The 22249-nt window shown below is 36.3% G+C and overlaps 7 protein-coding genes across 9 annotated transcripts; 2 read left to right on the plus strand and 5 right to left on the minus strand.

Annotated features, from left to right (window-relative positions):
* Window positions 1-316: 316 nt before the first annotated feature.
* On the plus strand, window positions 317-2776 carry LOC126759388 (cytochrome b5). Of its 2 annotated transcripts, none has more exons than XM_050474135.1 (4): window positions 317-544; window positions 600-688; window positions 764-829; window positions 2074-2568. In XM_050474135.1, exons 1-4 carry the CDS (start codon window positions 434-436, stop codon window positions 2219-2221), a joined length of 414 nt encoding a protein of 137 aa, XP_050330092.1. In that variant the 5' UTR covers window positions 317-433; the 3' UTR covers window positions 2222-2568. The 2 variants fall into 2 exon arrangements, with proteins under 2 accessions (XP_050330092.1, XP_050330093.1); XM_050474136.1 differs by having other exon boundaries at window positions 321-544; window positions 2411-2776.
* A 171-nt stretch (window positions 2777-2947) lies between these two features.
* Window positions 2948-5100, minus strand: LOC126759383 (peroxisomal targeting signal 1 receptor). Its single transcript, XM_050474129.1, has one exon. The coding sequence runs from the start codon at window positions 4949-4951 to the stop codon at window positions 3203-3205; it is 1749 nt and encodes a 582-aa protein (XP_050330086.1). The 5' UTR covers window positions 4952-5100; the 3' UTR covers window positions 2948-3202.
* Window positions 5101-5647: 547 nt separating this feature from the next.
* Window positions 5648-7252, minus strand: LOC126759386 (gamma-butyrobetaine dioxygenase). Its single transcript, XM_050474132.1, has 4 exons — window positions 6654-7252; window positions 6458-6584; window positions 6079-6387; window positions 5648-6016 (listed from the first exon to the last, which is right to left on the minus strand). Exons 1-4 carry the CDS (start codon window positions 7249-7251, stop codon window positions 5695-5697), a joined length of 1356 nt encoding a protein of 451 aa, XP_050330089.1. The 5' UTR covers window position 7252; the 3' UTR covers window positions 5648-5694.
* A 96-nt stretch (window positions 7253-7348) lies between these two features.
* Window positions 7349-8510, minus strand: LOC126759387 (ribonuclease P protein subunit p21). 2 transcript variants are annotated; one of them, XM_050474134.1, is made up of 3 exons: window positions 7931-8510; window positions 7516-7877; window positions 7349-7458 (listed from the first exon to the last, which is right to left on the minus strand). In XM_050474134.1, exons 1-2 carry the CDS (start codon window positions 8092-8094, stop codon window positions 7550-7552), a joined length of 492 nt encoding a protein of 163 aa, XP_050330091.1. In that variant the 5' UTR covers window positions 8095-8510; the 3' UTR covers window positions 7349-7458; window positions 7516-7549. The 2 variants fall into 2 exon arrangements, with proteins under 2 accessions (XP_050330091.1, XP_050330090.1); XM_050474133.1 differs by having other exon boundaries at window positions 7349-7877.
* Window positions 8511-8602: 92 nt separating this feature from the next.
* On the minus strand, window positions 8603-10294 carry LOC126759384 (zinc finger protein Xfin-like). The gene is made up of 2 exons (XM_050474130.1): window positions 9819-10294; window positions 8603-9752 (listed from the first exon to the last, which is right to left on the minus strand). The coding sequence occupies exons 1-2, from the start codon at window positions 10183-10185 to the stop codon at window positions 8644-8646; spliced, it is 1476 nt and encodes a 491-aa protein (XP_050330087.1). The 5' UTR covers window positions 10186-10294; the 3' UTR covers window positions 8603-8643.
* A 202-nt stretch (window positions 10295-10496) lies between these two features.
* LOC126759381 (protein suppressor of white apricot) lies at window positions 10497-18274 on the plus strand. The gene is made up of 7 exons (XM_050474116.1): window positions 10497-10963; window positions 12385-12557; window positions 13611-13813; window positions 13879-14857; window positions 14921-15370; window positions 15440-15568; window positions 16857-18274. The coding sequence occupies exons 1-7, from the start codon at window positions 10671-10673 to the stop codon at window positions 17945-17947; spliced, it is 3318 nt and encodes a 1105-aa protein (XP_050330073.1). The 5' UTR covers window positions 10497-10670; the 3' UTR covers window positions 17948-18274.
* Window positions 18275-19671: 1397 nt separating this feature from the next.
* LOC126758673 (inositol oxygenase) lies at window positions 19672-22017 on the minus strand. The gene is made up of 4 exons (XM_050473024.1): window positions 21820-22017; window positions 21197-21368; window positions 20198-20774; window positions 19672-20089 (listed from the first exon to the last, which is right to left on the minus strand). Exons 1-4 carry the CDS (start codon window positions 21838-21840, stop codon window positions 19981-19983), a joined length of 879 nt encoding a protein of 292 aa, XP_050328981.1. The 5' UTR covers window positions 21841-22017; the 3' UTR covers window positions 19672-19980.
* Window positions 22018-22249: the final 232 nt, after the last annotated feature.

A 22249-nucleotide genomic window follows, 5' to 3' on the forward strand; every position in this document is an offset into this window, starting at 1 on the left:
TCACTGAGAACCTTCATAGTCACATTGAGGGCATCTGTATGCAACATGGATAAAGGGTGTGAAGTAGGATAAAAATCAAAGAAATTCCACAAATATGATGCCAATAAAATTTAAATATATGTTCATATGTATCTCGAGCAGTTCAAAGAAATAAATAGTAGTAATTGAAAATAACCAGCCTTACAAGGGAATGATTTATTCACGCGAAATTCCGGATAAGGCTGTATATATTTATATATGTATACATATATAAAATCTAGTTCAATTGTCATGCGCTGTGAATAGGCCACATTTTAACAACGCACTACTCAGCTGTTCACAGCTGTCATTAGTAATCAAGTCGTCTTTCTTGTTGGTTGTTTGTCAAAGCGCTCGCAGTTGAAAAATTAAATTATCCCAAATTGTTGTATAAAGCATTTTTATTAATATATAAATGGCGGCCAAAACGTACACTTTAGAAATTGTTAAACAGCACAATAAACCAGATGATCTTTGGATAATAATCGAAGGAAAAGTGTATGATGTGACTAAATTTCGAAACGAGGTAAAATAATTGTATTGTAATTCTAATATTGTGTAAATAAAAAATATTAAAATAGCATCCCGGAGGCGAAGAAACATTAGACGAAGTAGGTGGCCGTGACGCCACACGGGATTTTCAGGATGTTGGACATAGTCAAGAAGCGAAGTAGGTTTTGTACACCTTACCTAAACACTGCAAATATTTGCATGGGAATGTTTAAATTTCACTTTGTTATTGTAGGCAAATGCTTAAAAAGTATTACATAGGCGATCTCGAGGTCGACAAAACGTGTAAATTGCCAGTAAGGTAAGTACATACATAGCTGTATCAAGCTACGTTAATATTTAATAAAGTGCGCTTGCATGATTGCATTTGTGACTAAAAAAGCTAACTAAAGCTTACATAATTCTAATCTTACAAAAAGTGAAAAGAAAAGCGAGCAGTAATTCTGGTAATAAATACATAGTTTCAAGTTCAAGAACCCAAATTGAAAACATGTAGATATTAAAATTCCATAGACGAGCAAGTGAAGCAGCTATATTTGTGACTAACATTTCGAACAGCGAAAAAACAAAACCATTTCATTACACGCAACTATTCATCCTACCTACCAGGCGCCTTGCATGTAACAAGTCCATTTGTCATAATTAAAATTTGTATTATGTATAATTGCGCGACAAAAAACTTTGGACGCAATGTAATAGTTCATTGTATACATACTTATTCAAACAAGTTCAATATATACATATATGTATATGTATGTGCATATAACATCAACATTCAAGCCATTGTGTCATAAAATTATATCAATTGTATTTCAGCTCTAAAATATATTATGCTCTAAATGGCAATTAAATATTTGTTCTCACACATAAAGCTTTCCATAAAGCCGTATATGTTAACAGAAGCCATTTGAATTCAATTTATTCTCATCAGACATATGAAGTGTACAAAATATATGTATATCATCTACTATTAATGAAATTCGTCGGCTCAGTTATTGATAACCAGATGCCCCGAATATGGTGAATATTGAAGTCTTAGCTGATAAGGGACTATGTGATGAAAGCTTATCACTTGCAGCTCGCGTTAATAATAACGTCAGCATTTTTATTGTTGGATATGATAATGTTATGTCCGATTTCGCCTCAAAATAGCGCTATCTCTTTGATTTTTTGTTTTGTGTAAAAATGTTGAGTTTTACGCCTAGTGCTTTTGCGTCACATTGTACATACATACATACATATGTATTTACCATATCGCAGCCAGCCAATGTTTCAAAATCAATTGTTTTTTTATAGCTTTAAATATTTTTCGACCAAAAAAGTAAAATTTTGCAAATCGTAGACTGATGTGTAAGTTAAATTTGTCCTATTATATGTATGTACATATGTCATAGCCTCATAAGTGTTATTCATTTACAACATTCGCTTTTGTATGTATTGGTGCTTTTTGTTCATACGCATTGTTGTGTCATTCTTTTAGTTTTTTACTTTTGCTTTGTTTAAATGCTGTTTCCTTTACCAATTTTCTAAAAAATTCTAACATAGCACTACACCAACGCCATCATTGCCACTACAATTACCACCAACAACAACACAATCATCGGCTAATATAGTAAACCCAGAAGCCGCTAACACTATCATTGCTGATAAAGATGTTGCTCCACCAGGCAATCAGTGTTGTGTACTTGCTTAAAACCCAATGCAATGTTGAAATTTATATATTTTTAAACATATTTTCCAAAGGCTCAAATATCTATCTATGTGATTGTTAATTTATACAAATCTTTCTAAAAAAAATTACGCTTAATTCGTGTTGTGCAAAATATTACTTTATGAAAATAGACCTAACCTATAAAATTGTTTCCCCTCCAACTCAAAATAGACATATATGCTGTGCAGTTGGCGCGTTCACTACTGGACTACTCTTCGTTATAATCATAAGGAAACTTTTAGCCAGCAAATGAAAATGTTCAGATATCGTTATATTGGTACGATATGGTTGCGACCCTCGTCGGAAATATAATCAAAATGTAAACGGAACTGCTATACAAGATGCCTCAGTGTACTCATCATTTCCAAAATTTAAGATAATACAAGTTAACTGTAAATTAAACTGCATATTTGAGTTATAACTTTTTATAAGAAGTACAGTTATATTATATGTACATATGTATGTATGTGTTATACGAAGTGTACGAAATATGAACATAAACAACGTAAAATAAATGTTTTTAAAGTAAAATATGAATTTCCCTGTGACAAATTGTTTCCGCCAAAAAACCGAACAGGAAAGACAAGTGTCAAACAAAAATCAAATATTTTGGCGGCTGTCAGTGGTGAAAATGATAAAATGGTGAAACGTAGTTGTTTAAATAGTTTAATGAAATAAATTCATAGAATTATAGAAAATACAAAATAATTGTGTGTTGCTCAAAGTACGTCAAGTTTATTATCTGAGGATTCGAGTCCAACTGTACATAAATACACAACAGCAGTAGTAAAAGGTATGTCGCTTAACCTTGAAAGAAAACGCTTATATTAGCTTATTTGTTAATTTTTATTTAAAAGTTGCATTGTATATGATTTAGTTTGCAAAACCAAGCCAACACCATCAATATTTAAATTTTCAAACGTAATAATAAGTTTTACACTTAAAAAATAAAACTGCGCGTTATTAGACTGCGTCCATGAACGTTTCATTCAACACTTTGAGATCACGTGCATTTACAGCGCCATGCAAATCACTACGACCCATTAAGGAGATAATCATTTTCAACGTACTCCAAATGGAGTCGGACATTTGCGCTTGACCACCGCCAATAGCGCCTGCGCCGTCAGGTAAATCGCGCGCAGCCGTCGTATTTGCTTGCATATTTAAAGCCGTTAGAAGATGTTCAACGGCTTGTTTGTATGCTTTCAAGTTCATGCAACACACGCCAACATTATAACGTACACGTATGAAGCCCGGTTCTAGCTGCAACGCATGTTGATAGGCCTCCACTGCTTCTACAGAACGTGAGCCATTGGCTAAACTAGCGCCCAGACGATTCCATACTTTTGCATTCTGAGGATTAACATGTAGTGCGGCACGAAAGCAGTCGACTGCTTTGTCGTACTCGGAGGATAGGTTGTAGAGCACACCTAAAGCTTCTTGCACGTCAGCGTCGACTTCTTGTGGATTCAAACGTACAGCATCGAGAAAGAGATTTTGCACCGCTTGCAATTTGCTACCAACGATTAACGAGGAAGCCATGACATCACCATTAGTTTGCAAATCTGGATGCTGTTGCAGTAGATGTTTGTATTTCGGATTTACTTCCATCCAGTTGATTAGCATGCGAAGAGCATGACTCTGTAGACTCTCGTTGGTGTAGCAAACTGCAAGTGCCATTAGCACACGGTTGTTATCTGGACGTAGAGCCAAAGAACGCTTTAAGGCCGCTATACTTTGTGGGTCATTTTCATTCTCTGCCTGTGCCATGCCTAACAACTCCCATGCATCGGCGTTTTCTGGCTCCTTTTTGACAGCCACTTCGAAACAAAGAACTGCACTAGGTATATCGCCGTTTTGCATGTATTCTTTTCCTTTCTCCAATGCATTTTCCACATCCTCCAATGGATTTTCTTCAGCAAAGCCATACTCTTTATATGGATCGTAATTTTCGCCATATTCAGATAACCAAGGATGCTCAGACTCTTCAGATAACTTTTGCCACTCATCCTGGAGACGTTGCCAGAAACTCTCATTATAGCTGCCAGTGGCTTCTTGACGTTGTTTTGCACTGGCTTCATAATCGTTGATCCAATCTTCAATATACTCGTTAGTGGACGTCTGGGGCAATAATTTTTCTGTATCTTCTTTAGTAAGTGATTTGGCTTCTTCAAAAAACCTCTCCGTACTTGGTATATATGGTGGACATATGGCTAGGTATGGTGTTGGCAATGTTTGTAGTGGGATAAATGGCGCTGCTGGTGTATTTCCAAGAAACGAACTTGATACGCCAGGTCCTTCATCATCAAAAAACTCACGCACATGCACTAACTGTTGCTTTTGCGGCTGCATATGGACCATTTGTGCGTTTGTTGTCATTGACGGTTGTATGCCAAATTCATTTGCCCATTCTTTGCTAACACCGCTTATATTATCCATACCACGAGTTGCTTGATGGACTGCCATGGCGTTTGTTTGTTCTATTTCACGCATCTCTTGTAGTAGGGCATCCATTTGGAAAGATTGTGGCGGAGCCGTCACCTGTCCTAGGAACTCGTTAACAAGATGTTCATCCGATCTTAAGTTACGTTCAAACTGAGTATTCGTAAAGCCTTCATCTTTGCGTGCGGCATCTCGTGTAAATTGTCCCCCAAGTTGCATGAGTGGATTAACGCCACCACAGTCCCCATCAACAAGTTGACGTAAAGACATGTCGATGTTTTAATAATGGAATGCTTAGAAATAAATCTGAAAACACTGCGGGAGACCTTCCAAACCAATATCGATCGCTTCTATGAAACGTTACAGGACTATGTGGGTGAGTGATAAGCAAAGTCTAATGTTCACCACAACTATATAAATAATTATGACAGTTGTGTCAACAACAAACAGCTGTATTTGAAATAACACATCAGAGTTGCCATGTGCGAGTGGTTATCGATAACATATTATTCTTATGATTGATTAAATGATATTAATGGAAAAATAATTCAATAAAAGTAAATAATTAATAAAAATAACTACATAATTAATAAAAAAAAATAATTACAAAAAAATATAATTTATAAAAAAGTAACAAAAAAAAATTAATTAATAAAAAAATAATAATTAATAAAAAAAAATTAATTATTAAAATAATTAATTAAAAAATAAAATTAATTTTTAAAATAATTAATTTAAAAAAAGTTAATTAATAAAAAAAAATTAATAAAAGAGAATTAATTAAAAAACTGTATGAATAAAAAATGTAATTAATAAAAAAATACGAATCATACAATACAAAAATTAATAAAAAAATTAATTAATAAAGAAAATTAATTAATAAAGAAAATTAATTAATAAAAAAATTAATTAAAAAAAATTAATTAAAAAATTACCTAATGCAAAAAAAATTAATAGATGAAAAAATTAATTTAGAACATAAACGTTCATGGATTAACATGCTATCATTTATTTTAATAGTTAATAGCATTTTTGGACCTAATAATACGTATTTTTGAATAAATTATATCCCAGTCAACATATGCACCGATTAAATGCCTCTTGTTGGCGGGCGAATCTTCATACGCAGTACGTCCATGCAGCATACGCAAGTTGTTAAATACAAAAACGTCACCAGGCGCAGTTTTGAAATCGACAGCTTCAGCATATGCTAATTCGACGAATTTGTCATAAGCTTCGTACCAAGGTGCTACCTGCCCCAGAGGCACAGTGAAATGACTATCTCGCTTTGTGCTGTTCTCATTTATGCGATGGTAACGACCATCCACGTCCAGACTAGAGGAATCAACGAAAGTTTAATCAAAGTAATTTGAAATTTTAAATAAGAAATTATTTACCAAATCGTGGGTGCACGCCATATATTATGGAACGACATATCGCCATCTTTCCCAATGTCATACCAGTCAACTGGTGTCTTTACTAGTATTTCAAATAATTTCGGGAATTTTTTGCGCAGTTTTTCGGCGATATAAAACCCGTCTGCCATCAGATTACTGCCGCCCTGCGATTGCGACTGCACCAAGCAGTGCAATATATTTATGCCTGCTTTATATTCGTAATATGGCATATCCGTATGTAAGGGCAGTGGTGTCATCATATAGGCGTAGTTACGTGCGTTGTTTTTGGACTTTACTTCGAATTCTTCACTGTCGATATCATTTTAAAAACCATTATAATTAATTTACGATATTATATTACGATATTATATTTACTTACCCATAAGTAGTGCGTTTTATGTAGCCAATACGATCAGCCAATTGCCTAGCTACAGTAACATTATGTGGTGAATTCTTGATTATAGAAAACCCTTGTATTGCCAGAGACTCCAGCCATTCCAAAAGTACTGCAAAATTTATACATGTATGTACATACATACAACATAGTATGCGTTTCTTACTGCAATATTACTAACCTTTGTCCTGTGTCATTACATCTATAAACTCGAAAGTGCGCAAAACGTTTTTGAATTCTGATTTTGCCCACAATTGATACGTTGGCTTATATACTTCTTCAATGTAGCGCTTGCGATTTGTTGGCGCAAAGTCTCTATCTTGTAGCCAAGCTAATGTAAAAGTGGACTTATGATCATCCTGCCAATCTATTGTTAACGCATTATTTTCATTGCTGCCATTTATACTTCGAATGCGTGTCTCCACATTAGCACGCTTCCAATTGGCTTGTCGGCTCTTCGTGTTATCATGAAAACATACACTGCATTGACAGTTATCGCGTAGCCAAACGCTGGGAAATTGTAACGGTTCGCCGCCATTCGGTTGCTGCACGACGACTACATTTCCCTCAGTTAAAGATGCGCTAAGTAGGCGTTTATATGTCGGAGAGTAGCGCGAGATCGGCAATTTGCGCAAGAAATTAATTTTAAATTGCCTAGCGAACATCTTAATTAGTTGCGTGATAATTCGCGAATGATTAGGAGGACAATTTGTGGGGCGCGTTTGTGCCCTTATCGAATTATGACTGTTATAAGCAGTGCCATTTTGATAAGTCAGCATTTGTTGATTACACGAATGAAAACAGATCAAGTACAAGGGCTGACGTGGAGTTGTAGTAAGCAAAAAATTTGTCTGAATATATCATGATGCAATAATCTTGAATGTTTAAAAACCATCTCCGATCTTTCAATCATGTAAGCCTTTTATTACAGATTATAAATGATTATAGTACACAAGCTGTAGATATTTTGTTATCTAAAATACATACTGCAAAAAAAATTGTATGGCTATCAAGTTGTATATTTTACACTTAATTTAACTCACCTAAATGCAAAATTGCAAAGTGGAATGTTTATTTCTATTTTGTAGTGGTTTCTTTCGTTTCCTTATCGCTAATTGGTGACTGCTTTTGTTCACTTTCGGGTTTTTTGTTGCCTAGAGTGATCGACTCCACCACAGATTCTTTATTGTCCAGCCAAAAATTGTAATTTGGATTGACTATAAACTGACGTCTAAACCCGCATTGATGGCACGTCAAGATCATGCTTGTGTTTTCATCCACATTATCACTATTTTTCAAAGCCTTTCGTCTTTTCCGTCGCGTCTCAGCATGCAAGTCAGCGGTTATGCCTGGTTTTAGTGCGAGAGAACAACGTTTACACATCTGCCGCTTTATGTTTGGATCACTGCAAATGTAATGAATTGTAAATATAATTCTTGTTTTCTGATATTTACCTACATTTTAAGCACAGCTTTCTTTGCAATACTAAGGCATAGTTCGCCGTAGTAGGCAGATAACGCGTTGTTTTTGCCAGCCATAAGCATGGACGATTGGAAGAGAAAATTCATGCGACTGAAACATTCCTTTCCTTGAAATGCAGGCTGTTGCTTTTTGCTTGACATATATGTATATATATTCGGTTAAATGAAAAAAATTGTGGTGATTGGTTATCAATTGAAAAGTAAATTCTGTTATTTCGGTGATTTTTTATAATAAGTTCTTCTTCTTGAAATAATTAGCGAAAGCAATCACACGAATGTTGACAAAATATTCGTTCACATACTGTTGTGAATGAAGGAACAATCTTCAACTGTCATATTTGTTTATGAGATCTCTTATTGAATGTAAACAAGTTAATCCATTTACTTCGAGCTTAAAAACATTATTTTTGATAGGATCGATGACGATGGAACGTTCCATTACCCGACCATGAAGAAGTTCGAATAGCAATTACCCGCCTGAAGAATAACAAAGCGGTGGGGGCCGATGGATTGCTGGCCGAGCTATTCACATACGGCAGCGGAGATCTGATAAGGAACATGTATCAGCTTCTTTGTTAAATATGGTCGGACGAAAGCATGCCCTACGAATGGAATTTAAGTGTGCTCTGCCCAATCAACAAAAAAGGTCTTTTAGCTGTTTACATAAATTACATTTTATTTTTCACTTAATTATGTTTCCATAGTATGAATTCTGCGCTGCTTTGGCGCTGTGTTAACACTACCATCTAAATTAGTATGCAATATTCGAAAATGTTTCATCAATGTGCGTATTGAAAAAAATTGTTCCATGCAAATGCTGCACTTGTATGATCTAAACGGAGCATGGCGTAATTGTTCAACCCATAAATGTATATAGCTTTTGCAGCCATCTAACACCCGATCACAAATAACACAATATGGTTGTAGGCGCCTCTTCTTGCAGGCCCTGGTTGCGCTAGGTGCCGCACCGAAATTGGTTATAATCAATGCCATATAAGGTGCTTTAAAGAAATCATGATTCTCATTAATATGGGAACACCAATTATCGGGATGTTCAAACTTAACGCCACAAATTGGACAACTAAATTCTATGTGCTGTAGGTATTTTGCCGTTTTATCGGGCAAAAACTTAATATTCATGTCAAATTTTGCGTTTCTGGGACGCAAATTGCCGGGCAATATGGCTTCGTCGTAAGTGGTTGCATTTTTGCAGTGCATTAACAACATATGCATCTTAATCTCATTGTTGTAATTGAATTGCAAATTGCATATTGCACAACGGAAAGATCTATTTCGTAGGTGCGTTAGATAATGCTTGCGCTGACACTGTTCCAAGTTGTCGGCTGTTAGCATGATGCCACATGTTTCGCAAGTGGTGATAAGATGCGTGCTCTTTTCGACCAACTCGTCCATTTCTATAGCTTTAAATTTCAGTTTTTCTTCGGCAAAGAGCGCATGCTTGTCGTTAATATGTTGCAACCAAGTTTCGTGTTTTCTAAAATTTATCTGGCATTGCGGACACATATAAACCAGAAATTTTTCATAATCAATGCCTTCACTTAAAGAAAATCGTTTGCTCCTTACTAGTTTGCCATTAATTTTTGCTTTCAGCATATGTACTTCCATATGTCTTTTGATATGTTTAACCATTTCCATGTTCGTATACTCCAAATGGTCACATAAACTGCATTTATAGAAAGCATTAAAAGACATATGAGTAAGGCTGTGATGTAGAATTTTACGGTACTCAAGATAATTAAACTCTGTCGGACACTTTCGGCAGCGATAAGTTTGCTCGTCTAAAAATATAATAATAAAGAGTTAAAAAATGTATAAAAGAATTTTTGTATAAAAAATTGTACTACCTTCATTTACAGTGCCAGGTAACATTTTTAAATTATTGAAATAGTGCACATTATGCAAGTGTTGCTGCCAATGAGCAGATGAATGAAATGTTTCGCCACAACGTGGACATATTAGATGCATGAAGATAGCAGGATTTACATTTTCAATAGCTTTCGCCATGGCGATTTCCAATATGGTCAAGTCATCTTCAACTCCATCAATTTCGTCCAATGAATCATCTTCATCTAAGCGATTGATATCTTCTATGGTTACTTCAAAAGAATCTGTGGGCATGTGTGCCGTGGAAAATGGATCTTCATTGTCGATCGGATCTATTTTCTTGCTTTGGGCAATAGAAAATGGATCCTCATTTGCAATTGTATCCATTTTTCCAAACAATTCAGCTACTCCACAACTTTTGGTGCAAAACGAAATATTTGTATGTGCTACTATTTATGAAACAATAAACACTTTTTGCGTTACTAGCATATGTTTCGCATTTGTTTACAAAAAGGGAGGAATAATTTTTGTTTACAACGGCGAATGTCAGATGAAAGGTTTGTTGCAACAATTGTATTCACAATTACAACTTTTACCAAAAACGCGTGAACGAACATTCATTCGTGCGTAGTTTTCGCCTGCGAACAAATAGAAAATTTGACAATTATTCGTCGAAAATTGTGACATTTCCTATACAGCTCTGTAATAGTTAATCTTTGCACATCTGACAGTGGATTATTCTTATGCGGATGTGGAAAACTTGTGAAAAAATTAAAAATATTGCAAATTTAACAATAAAATAGTGTAAAACAACGTCAAAATATCTAAACAACGTTTGTGTTGCGATTGCAGCAAGTTTTTATGTGGATAAAATGTCATATTTCAATATAACACGTCCGCCCGTGCGAGAGTATGCTGGTGGTAGCGTTGGTGGCATACTACGCAAAGGTGGCAGTAATAATAGCTCCTCAAACAATGGCACCTACAATAGTTATGCATCAACATCAAACAGCGGTGGCCTCAACGCTGGCGAGGCACGTCAAGTGGACTTGTTGGTTTTTGGATATGCCTGTAAATTGTTTCGTGACGATGATAAAGCGCGCGAAATCGATCAGGGCAAGCATATGATACCTTGGATGGGTGACACAACGCTTAAGATCGACAGGTTAATAATTGTTGCTACTTAAAATAGGTTATTGTAACTTTTTTGTAACTATTTAATACATATATTTATATTTTTTTATTATAAACTGTAATATCTACGATTATGATTTTTCGTGCATTAGTACCGTATGTATTACATAGTAATATAACCTACAAGAGAACTACATCATATATACGCGCGTCCTAAAGCATAACAGCCAGAAGACTGCGCGAACTGTATAATGTTATTGCTTTGAATTAAAAAATCTTAACAAACCCTTTTTTATTTTAGCATGTCGTCAAGCGTTTTGTGAGTTTATTATACAAGTTAAACTATTTACATTTGTAATTTTTTATGTTTGTATATTTGGTGATTTTAGTAGCTAACGATTATTTGCCAGTGCGCTCGTACATTGTTTACGCCTAAAAAGTGTTTCGAAAGTGTAGCTTCAAAAATTCCGTAAAAATTAAGGATTTGTTATAGAAATCGTAATTGTACGCGTTTTTCGTAATTGTTTTTTATGGAAATTAGTTATGAACTATTAATTGAAGTGGCAGAAATATTGTTTAAAATAAAACAATTGTTTCTTTATTTATTCTGTATATTTGAAATTACCAGCGATTTTTGCAAAATTCGCTAACAATTCCACCTGAAAAAGTCTAGAATAACTATCATATATAACAAACGCGTATTAAAATGTTTAGAGCAGTCCTTAATTATGTGCATTTAAATTGTATTTATTATTGATACTATACGTATGGAGAAATGTTAGCGAATACCGCAGACTTTGTATATATTTTTTCTAAATTACAACCATACATGTGAATCTAAATGGTTGCTACTCGGCAGACACAGAAAGCGCCTGAATTAATTTAACAGTAACAAATATTGCAATTGATTTGTGTTGCTAATTAAACACGCCAACTTGGCTTGTACCATGTGTACTCACTTGGGAGGCGTTATGTCATCATAATTTCACATCATCATGTAGCATTGTAAACGAATTTATTTTCTAATAATCACTTAATCGCAAATATCATTTTTAGCAACAGGAACGGTATGTATACAACATTTGTACCAATTTGAAAATTTATTGTATTTGTAAAAAATCTGCATTCACATAGCAAAAGAAAATTTTTTAGTTATATTGCTTACTGCATTGTAAACATACAACTATAACCTTTTCTTTTGTTATTTTTTTGCATATTTAAAAAATAATTTATATTTTTATTTCTTAACCTGCAAACCACCTTTTAGTTTAAAACTTTTGTTTTGGCTTTTGTTTTTAATTTACATTTATCTTTCTTTTTCATCCGCCGAACGCTACTTCCTTGCGCGCACAAAAAACATACAACCACATATACCAATTCTCCACATAAAAATCATATATATACGCATGTATGTGCCACGCCCAATTCGCAATAATCACTGCCGACGCACAGATATGACGTACGTGGTGCTTTGTCCGAATTGGCGCAACATGAACCGCCGCCGGGCGGCTACGGCAATCGACTCGATTACCTAAGCGCCGATGAGCAACGTGCCGAGCAATTGTGCGAGGAAGAGCGTTATTTATACTTATACAACAACGAAGAGGATCATATACTGCAACAAGGTAAGCAACAGTGTTGTTACTAGGCATGGCGGACCGGTCGTAAGGCTCGTCAAGCTGCTAAACTACTAAGCAAAGAGTTATGTTTTTACCACAACAACAGATTTATATTTAAAACATTTTATTGTAAATATGTGTAAAGATTTAATAACGGTCCTTACGTACTATATGCATACATATATTATATGACAAGAACAATGTAATAATTCAAGCTGAACGACCAATAAGCAATTGTACATTGATAGCTATGTTGTTAGCTAATTAAGCTTAAGAAATAGTGTAAATGCGAAAAACGAAATGAAAAAACGAAAAGTGCAAATATTTAACACGTAAGTAGTTTGTAAAAAAGAAACGTGTACGCCGTTTGCAGAAAATTGGGACGCCACATGCCTTGCCAGTCTGCAGCCAGCAGCCAGCGTCGGTGTCCAAAGCGAGGTGTGTGCAAAAGAGCGCAAGCGCATGTTGCAGGTAAATATATGCATTTTTTCACCACACACTAATGTTCCATTGCAGATGTGAGCCGCAGCAGCAGCGTCGCATGCCGTTAGGCGCTTTGCCGTCAACAATACATCACTCATACTAAACTTCTCTAAAATGTAATGGCTGTTACAATTTGTTTAAAATTGTTTTATTTTTTAATTTATAACAAAACAAAGTACGGAAAATATGCTTGTGTAACGTGTTTTCTTTTATTTTGAGAATGCAATTGCAAAACGAAAAGCATCTTTTCTACAAACAAAAAAAAAAAAAAAAAGAAATCACGCAAAACCTCTAATAAATCCAAAAAAAAAAAAATAAAAGAAATTAAAGAAAAATTCAAGCAAATCATTTATGCCACAGCGCATAATTTTGTGCACTCAAATTGCGATTTTGCAAATTTGTGTAGGCGTAGCTGCCTTCTAGTCACTGCCAATGAAGACTCATTTTGGTTTCTCTTTCTCTGCCATTTTTGTTTTTATTTGGTTGACCATCGACGAAAACGTTATTTGCGCACAACCACAACACCACCTACGCACCCCTCTCATACAAATAAATTGTCCGCATGAAAACTTGTAGAGGAGGATTTGAAACGCCTCAAACAGGATGTCGAGGGCGGTAGCTATGCGCAAGTGGACTTTCAGTATGGCAACGATGGCGGCGCAGGTGTTGTGCCACACGGACCCAATCGCGAGGAGCACAGCAATTCGCCGTGCGGCGACGAAGCTGAGCAGGCTTTTAGCCTGCCCAAGGATTTCGAAGTGCCGGCTAGCATACAATTGGTGAGTCCCCAAACTACTGAGTGCGCGTTTTCCAAACGAATTAATTAACGTTTACTTTTTCATAGCCCGAAACAATGAAGCAGCATGCAATCATTGAGAAGACCGCGCGGTTTATAGCCTCGCAAGGTATGCAAATGGAGATACTCTTGAAGGCCAAACAGTCGAACAACGTACAATTCGACTTCCTTGCCATAAATGGCGTGCTCAATCCATACTACAAATATCTTTTGAACGCTATAAAGAACGGCACCTATCCCACAGAGACTGCAGCAGCAAAGGAGCCGCTGGAACCGCCGACAACTAGCAGCAGTAGCGTCAGTGCAAGCGTTGCCGCAAGCGTTGCCGCCAGCATGCCTGCCAAGCCAATCATTGCAGTGCCCACCATTAAGTATAAGCCGTCGGCTAACTGTGCATACACGCAGTTGATAAGCAAAATTAAAGGTGTGCCGCTGCCCGCTGTACTCGATGGCGAGTTGGCGAATATGCCCACCTCGAATTCACCCACGCCCACCACACCGACTGCCGGGAATTTCACGCCCGTGTTGTTGCAATACAATGGCAGCACGTACGTGTCGGCAGAGTCCGATGACGTCACCAATTCGAACTCGAATTCGCAATCGAATGGCGGCAATGTGAAAACCGAAGTGGAGATATTGAAGAATACCAGCGCTTTAGCGTTGGCGCAAGACTACGCCTCTGATACGGAGTCGGAAGCGGAGGAGGAGCAGGCGAAAGCGGCGCCCGAGCCGAAACCCGAACCAGTGCTCACTATACCAGTACCAACGGAAACACTGAAAAATATCATTGATAAAACCGCCACCTATGTAGTGAAGAATGGACGTCAATTTGAGGAGACGCTGCGCGCTAAAAGCGTCGACCGTTTCACATTCCTGCTCTACGATAACGAGTTTTATCCTTATTACTTGTACAAAGTGACCGGCGATCAGGATGCAGCATCGAAAGAGCAGAAGCAGCGCAAGGCTGCAGCGGTGGCGGCAGCGCTGATGAGCAAAAAGGGACTGCAGTCGGCCGAAAAAGCGATATGTAAGTTTTAACATGCACTATTTTTTACCAAATGTTTCACCAAAAATAATTTTATTCACTTAGCGCCCGTTTGCTTTTCGATTAAACCAAAGGAAGAGTCGGCAGCCGCCATACTACAACCAGCCTTGCCGCGCGAGCCCAGCGATGATGATGAGGAGTGCGCAGCTAAGCCGGCTAACTCAGCGCAAGCGCGTACGGTGCCTGAGCATGTGCAGAAAGCCATACAGTTGGTCGAAAGCCAGCTGATGGCCAGAAATGCGCAAATTGCCGCAAGCGTCGGCAGCCGTAGCACACAAAACACTGCGCTAACGGGTCCAGCGCTGCTAAGCATACGCGCGCCGTCCGGTCAGCATCAGCATCAGTCCAGCGGCAGCCGTTATGACGCCGATTACAGCAGTGGCATTGCCAGCAGTAATTCGACGAAAGTGCAATTGAAGAACTCCAAAGCCGAAATGGAGCGCAATGCCTTATTTGAGCAACAACAACAACATCGGCAAAAAGAGTTGAAAAAAGGTGGGCAGTAGTGTGGTGAAAATTGCAGCACTTATTAATAATTTTCTATCACTTTTTATCTGCTCACAGCCGAGGAGAAGGTGAAGGACAAATTGGCGAAAATTGCGCGAGAGAAACTGGGTGGTCCCTTATCCAAGGAGAAGCAATTGCAGTTGGAACGAAAACGCAAGGCGATGGCTTTTTTAAATCAAATTAAAGGTAAAACAGGGCTACCAAGCAAGCACCGAACACCATTCACAGTTGAGCTATTAATATCTTCCCTGAATCTCTCGTTGGGAGTCAAACCGCCAACCATTGCAGAAGAAGAGCTCGAGTAGCCGCGAGAAACGAGAGCGATTCTTGCGTAGCTTCGTTCTGGATATTGTAGCAGGTTTAACTCCTATTTATCCAAAATCGACTTTAACATACTATATCTATGCCCCTGCATAACTAACCATCTCCTTGGTTTGGTCCGATCACGTCGAAATAGCCGAAATAACATGTTTCCTGGACCCCCCGCTAGATGGTTTCGATGGCAATTAACTAGCGCCCTTCCACCCAAACAGGGTCTGGATAACCGTTACATCAACAACAACATCTTTACTAGTAGAATTTTATGTTGGACGTCATTTAAAGGACTGTTGTTGTTGTAGTGCCAAAAACCATTCTTCATATTCGATGAAGCTCCCGAACTAACGGTCCTTGGGCGCATAAAATTGCCAGTTTGATCCAGTTATTTGTACCTCACTGTCGTGTGAACTTAAACTGTAGTCGCATCCTATAATCTCTCGATCTCTCACTACAGCTTCTTCATACTTTTAACATCTGCAAAATAGCGGTTTTGTGCAGCGGCACTACTTATGGGGAAAAATAAAAAAATCGAAAAAGCATTGAAGGTCTGAAGAAGCAAATAAATCTGGAAAAATCCAAAAAATATTGGCATCAAAATCTCTTGCAACTTTCCTATCAATCGCAAAACACATAAACCGTTTTTGCTGAATAATTTATGAACATTGTATTTGCATAATTGGCATATTTCGAAAATATATTTCGCTGTTATCAAAGCGAGCCCTCTCCTCCTGCCTACCTGTGGCACATTATACAGCCCCCAGCTAATGATAGTATTCTACGTCAAACTGACTTCGACTCGTTAAAGCCTCGTAGCGGACAAAAAATCGAACAATTAGAAGATTGACGCCGCTGAGGTTTAAATATATTTTTTGGATTCATTAGGAATCTTCGTTTGTAAGAACCATAGAGATATTTGCACCAAACAAACGTAGTAAAAATAATCTTAAAAAAAAAGTTGTGGGGCTAAACTGGTCGTTTACATAAAAATATTAGAGCATCGTTTTCCATTCGAATCAGCGCCATCTTACGGCTTCACTTCTACCTTTAGTGATCATAAATATGTAGTTAAGAACTTAAATTAAGTCATTGAAGCATGATTATTAGTTAGATTTTGAAATTCCTTTTATGAATAATAATTCTCAATCGCCCTACATAGGCGCGCCCTCTGCTGCCGACTCTGCCAAGAGTTCACCAAGCGAAATGGACAATGCCAACGCGAATGCCGAAGAAAATGCCACTGACTCTGAGGAATCTGTACATTCCATACCGATAACTTCGTACGGCCCCGAGGACGATGGCAAATCGGATGAGGAGGCTAAATTGCGTTTGATTGAGATACCCACAACACATATCGCCGGCGCTACGACCAAAACTACGCCCAGCAATCCAGCCAAAACTGCTAAAGAAGCCAGCAAACGTAAACCTGCTGCCACAGTGACCGTTTCCGATGATGACGATGTACAGCTGGTGGGTGAAATCAAGCCCATCTCACGCCTCACGTTACCGAAGCCGCGTCCCGAACGTAAACGGCAACTACGCTCACGCGCACGTGATAGCTCACCTGATGAGCTGCCAGCAACCAGCGCTAAGAGTACAAGGAAGCAGCGGCGCCGCAGTCGCACGTACAGTCCATCGACGGAGGGCGACGAGGAGGACAGCGACAGCTCAACGGAGTCCATATCGAGCACGTCATCTACGTCATCTGCATCCGCTTCAGTGACCACTTATTTGAGCGATGACAGCGCACATGCTGATGCTACCACTGAGCGCTCACGGTCGCATCGCAGACACAAGTCCAGCTCGAAGACGGCGAAAAAATCCAAAAGTCGAAAGTCATCCAAATCACGAAAATCTGCCAGTCGCAAAAAGAAATCGAAGAAACGCGCGCACAGCCGTGACAGCAGAAACTTGGCTGAAGAGTACAAAGACTATAAGGAGCGCGACCGCCGACATGAACGCCAGCATAGGAGCAAACGCGCGCACGAGCGCGACGATGTATATGAGCGCGAACGCCAATCTAGCAAAAGACAAAGCCGTAGTCAACGCAGCGCTTCGGGGGAGGCGCGTAGGGAACGCGATCGTGAGTGGGAGCGTGAGCGCGAACGTGAACACCGCGAGCGCCGCGCACAACGTGATGGCAAGCAGCGCGAACGAGAACGTGAACGTGACCGCTCCAAAACGCCTACACAGCGCCGTTACGACACACCCACGCGCAAAGACAGGAAGAAGACGAAGCATGAACGCTAACGCACCGCCAATGGCCGTACACCGACGCCACGTAAAAGTAGACTAGCGAGCGACATCAGCAGTGATAACAGCCGCGTTATGGGGGATTTTGTCGCGCCGCTGAGCGATAAGGCAGCAAACATTTGGTGCGCGCTGAGCTGCTTTACTCTGTGACGCGGCCGACGCGGCGCGGCATGCAACTCAAGCCTATCACAAATGCATTTTATTTTGATTTTCTCTTTCATATTAGCTATGTAAGTCGAATGTGACACGTGTTGCATATCGTTGTTAGTGTAATTGTTTGTTAACGCTACATTTGTATATGGAAATAAAGCGTATTATATAAATGCACTTATGTGTTCTTATCGCTGCTTCTCAAGAATTTCTCAAGGCTAAGAGGAAGACATTTTTATCGGCGTTTCTCTGCAGAAATATTTAAATATATATTTTTTTATTGTTTTTTTTGCGATAATATTTTATTCACGATATTGAAAACGTGATGCTGGCTTAAGAATTTGTGGTGAAATTGAAGAATATTATGCATAATTGCATTTACATACATAAATTTATTATTCTATGGAATAAATGTTTAAACATTTGCGAAATTTGATAACAAATATGCACACATTTTTTAAAATCAACATTTTTTAAAATTCACATTTTTCAAAATTGGAAATCAAATGTCGCAAACAAATCAAAAAGGTACAATGAAGTTAATTTATTTATAATTTTTGTAAATATTGTTTTTATTAATTATTTTTTTGCTACTTTTTTAAATTGCATTAAAAATATTTTTTTTTTAATTTTGAATAGTTTTATAAATTTTTTAAACAAATTGTTTTTAATTAATTCTTAATTAAAAAAAAAACATTTTTTAATATTTGTTTGTAATTATTGAAATTTTTAATATTTGAAACAGTTTTTTTTGTTTTTTGTATTTTCTTAATAAATTTTTTTAATTTCGTGTTTTTTTTTTTATTTTTATTTATTTTTATTTTAAAATGAGATATACAATAAAAAAGCTGAAAAATAAAATAAATGTACGCATACAATACAGCCAAATTAATATACATATTTATATTCTTTTATGAATTGCTGAAATAATTTGTTTTTTTTTATTATTTTCTCTTCTCTTTTTCATAAATTCTATTTACCATTTTGAAAATTTTAATTTATTTTTAATTTTTAATGTTTTTATTAATTTTTTTTTAATTTTTAATGTTTTTATTAATTTTTTTAAAGTAATTTTGTTTTAATTCTTAATTTCAACATTTTTAAATTAATTTTTCTATTTTTTTCTTTTTTTGTTTTTTTTTTAATAATTTCATTTTTATTACTTTTTTAAATTTTTTTTATATTTCTATTTTTTTATATTTTTATTATTTTTTATATTTTTATTATTTTTTTGAATTTTCTTTTATATTTTTATATATATTTTTTTAATTTTAATTTTTTTTAATTTTTATTTTTTATGTTTTTTTAATTTTTTTTTTTTTTTTTTGATTTTTTTTTTTTTTTTTTTTTTTTTTTTTTTTTTTTTTTTTTTTTTTTTTTTTTTTTTTTTTTTTTTTTTTTTTTTTTTTTTTTAATATTTTTTTTGGGTTTTTTTCATTTATATTTAATTTTGTTTATTTATAAATTTTTCTTTTGACTTTCTTCCATATTATTGAAACAATAATCGAAAATGTTAAAAACTCGTCTGCAAAATTTTTTTAATATTGTTGATCAATTAAAAATGCCAAAAATTGTAAATGCTCATTTATTTTATATGTATTTTTTATATTCTTGTTTGTGATAAAAAACATTCTGTTGTATAAAAAATGTATACATAAGTCCATTAACAGCTCTGGATACGAATATGTATGTACCGTTGCCGTCTAAAAGCTTAAAAACTAATTATTTCAATATTATAAAATAGTCTAATTAAGTAGTATGTTAAATATGTACATATATGCATGTGTGTACAATATGTAGTTAGAGCTCCAGCTCAATTTGCGGTTATTGTCACTTAGGAGTTTAACGCCATTTGCATTCGAGTAGCTCAAGTCGCTGACTTAGAACTCCAAGACACCGGGCAGGTATTTGTCAATCAACGATTGGTAGTAAGGCCATAGAGCGTCAATGTCGGGCACCTTCTCGCTCTTGGTGTACAGGTCGTAGCGGCTGTAGAAATCAAAAAAGCGAAGATAGGCAGAGAGAGGTAATGTCAGTAGAATTATTTCAACTATATTTTTTATTTTGAACTTTTTTGTAGTTCTCTCGTGCACTCACTTGAATATCAGCACCCATTTCTTGGTCTCCTCATCGCCTGGTGCCTCCAAATGCTTGTAGTCGCCACCATTGTGCCATGGATAGAACGAGTGGAAGCGTATAATGTTGCATGCCACATGTGGCAATTTAGTTTTGTTGTGTTTCAACACACGGTACATGTATTCGTCGTGTCCCCAGGACAATAACAAGTTGTCAACACCACAGTTTGGCTCATAAATGCCATATTTCGTGTTGTATTTGGGATTCTCGCCGTCGACATTACCTACGAAGCTATCGGCGCGGTAGACAATGTGTTCGCCCCATTCACAGCCCACTGGGAAGGTGTCACCCACTACAGCCCATTGTGGCTCATCGTAGAAGGCCATCACTTTGCCGAGATCGTGTATGAGCGCGGTCAGATGTAGCCAGTCGAGCTCGGGGTATTCCTCGCGTGCGCGCTCGGCCGCCTGGAAGGCGTGTACGATGTTCGGCAGATCAATGTCGGGGTCAGATTCGTCAACCAGATCGTTGAGCTTCTCGAGTGCTTCGCGCACGGTCGCCTGGAAGGTGTTGAATTTCAGCCAGCGCTCATGCCGACCTGCAGAGTAAGAGCGTGAGAGAGAAATAGTGAGAGCGTGAGTGGGTGACTGAATAAGTGCAAATGTGGGAGCTCAAGGTAATGCTTAAACAATTCAGCTGCTTAATTAAAATTTCAACATTTATTTGGAAATTTTTGAAATTTTATTCAAAATCATTTATTTTGAAATTATCAAAAAATTTCCTTTTATATTTTTTTTAACATTGGTTTTGCTTTTTTTTATTCTGAAAAAATTTTGATTGTTTTTTGTAAATTTGAAATTATCAAAAAAATTTGAACATTTCTTTTTTTATTGTTTTTTTTTAACATTGGTTTTGTTTTTTTTTTTTAATTCTGAAAAAAATTTGATGTTTTTTGCAAATTTAAAAAATTTTGAATTTTTTTATAAAAAAAAAGTAGTTTAATCGTTATCGTCCGCTTACTTTTGACAAAGTCCACTGTTTGATTAAGATGCATTTCACGATATGTTCTGCGTACACGCTCCTTCAAAGGATCTTCTTCATTGATGCTGTAATCACGGAATTTCGATGGACATTTGTCAGCAAAAGCTGGTTCGGGGCGCAAGAGCTCCGAAGGATCGATGAGCTCAATTTGCTACAAATAATTCAATTATAACAATTTTTTTCAAATAAAGAAATATTTTTCGAAAGCGATTGAAAATATGTACATATGTATGTACACATGTACATATTTGACAAACAATTTTTTTAGTAAATTTAAAAACAAAAATTTCACTAAATTTTTTTTTATTATTGATTTTTAGGGCCGGTTTTATTTTTTAATTAATTTTATTGAAAACAAATTTTTTAAATATGTTATTTCCAAAAATTATTCAAAAAATGGCAAAAATATTTTGTTATTAAAAAATTAATTAATTTTTGCATTACGAATTAATTTTATTTAAATCTTTTAAAAACATATTTATGTATATATATATTTTTTATTAAATTATTTCACTTTCTAAAAATTATTACAAAAAATTAGAAAAACACTTTTTGTTTTACAATTTTTGTTAAATAATTGCACAAATCCTTTTCGTCTTTACCTTATCCAACAAGAGACGCATTTTTAAGGATAATCACTAATTACGTAGCACAAAAACAATTTTTTCTAATATTAATTTTTTTACTTAAGGAAAGTCCTTTCAGTTTTTATAAAATTAAAGTGTTATTATTCTATATTTTCACGTACGATCGCTTACGATCCGCACTTTACAAGTTCTAAGGCACTTTTGAGTTGTTGAGCACAACGCGGAGCAATTTTTATAGGTGCGCGAAGGTAACGCGAAGACGCTCAGCGAGCGCCGATCGGATGTACGATCGGTTGGCGGGCGGCAATAAACCGATTACCGCACAGGCAGTGCTGTCCCATGGAGGCGAGCAATGGTCAAATAAAACAACAATAAAAAATATTATAAAAATATTGAAAAAAATAAAAATTTCAGATAAAGCATTTACTCGTAAAAAGCGTGCTAC

This window comes from Bactrocera neohumeralis, chromosome 5 (assembly GCF_024586455.1).
Source record: "Bactrocera neohumeralis isolate Rockhampton chromosome 5, APGP_CSIRO_Bneo_wtdbg2-racon-allhic-juicebox.fasta_v2, whole genome shotgun sequence".
NCBI lineage: Eukaryota > Metazoa > Arthropoda > Insecta > Diptera > Tephritidae > Bactrocera > Bactrocera neohumeralis.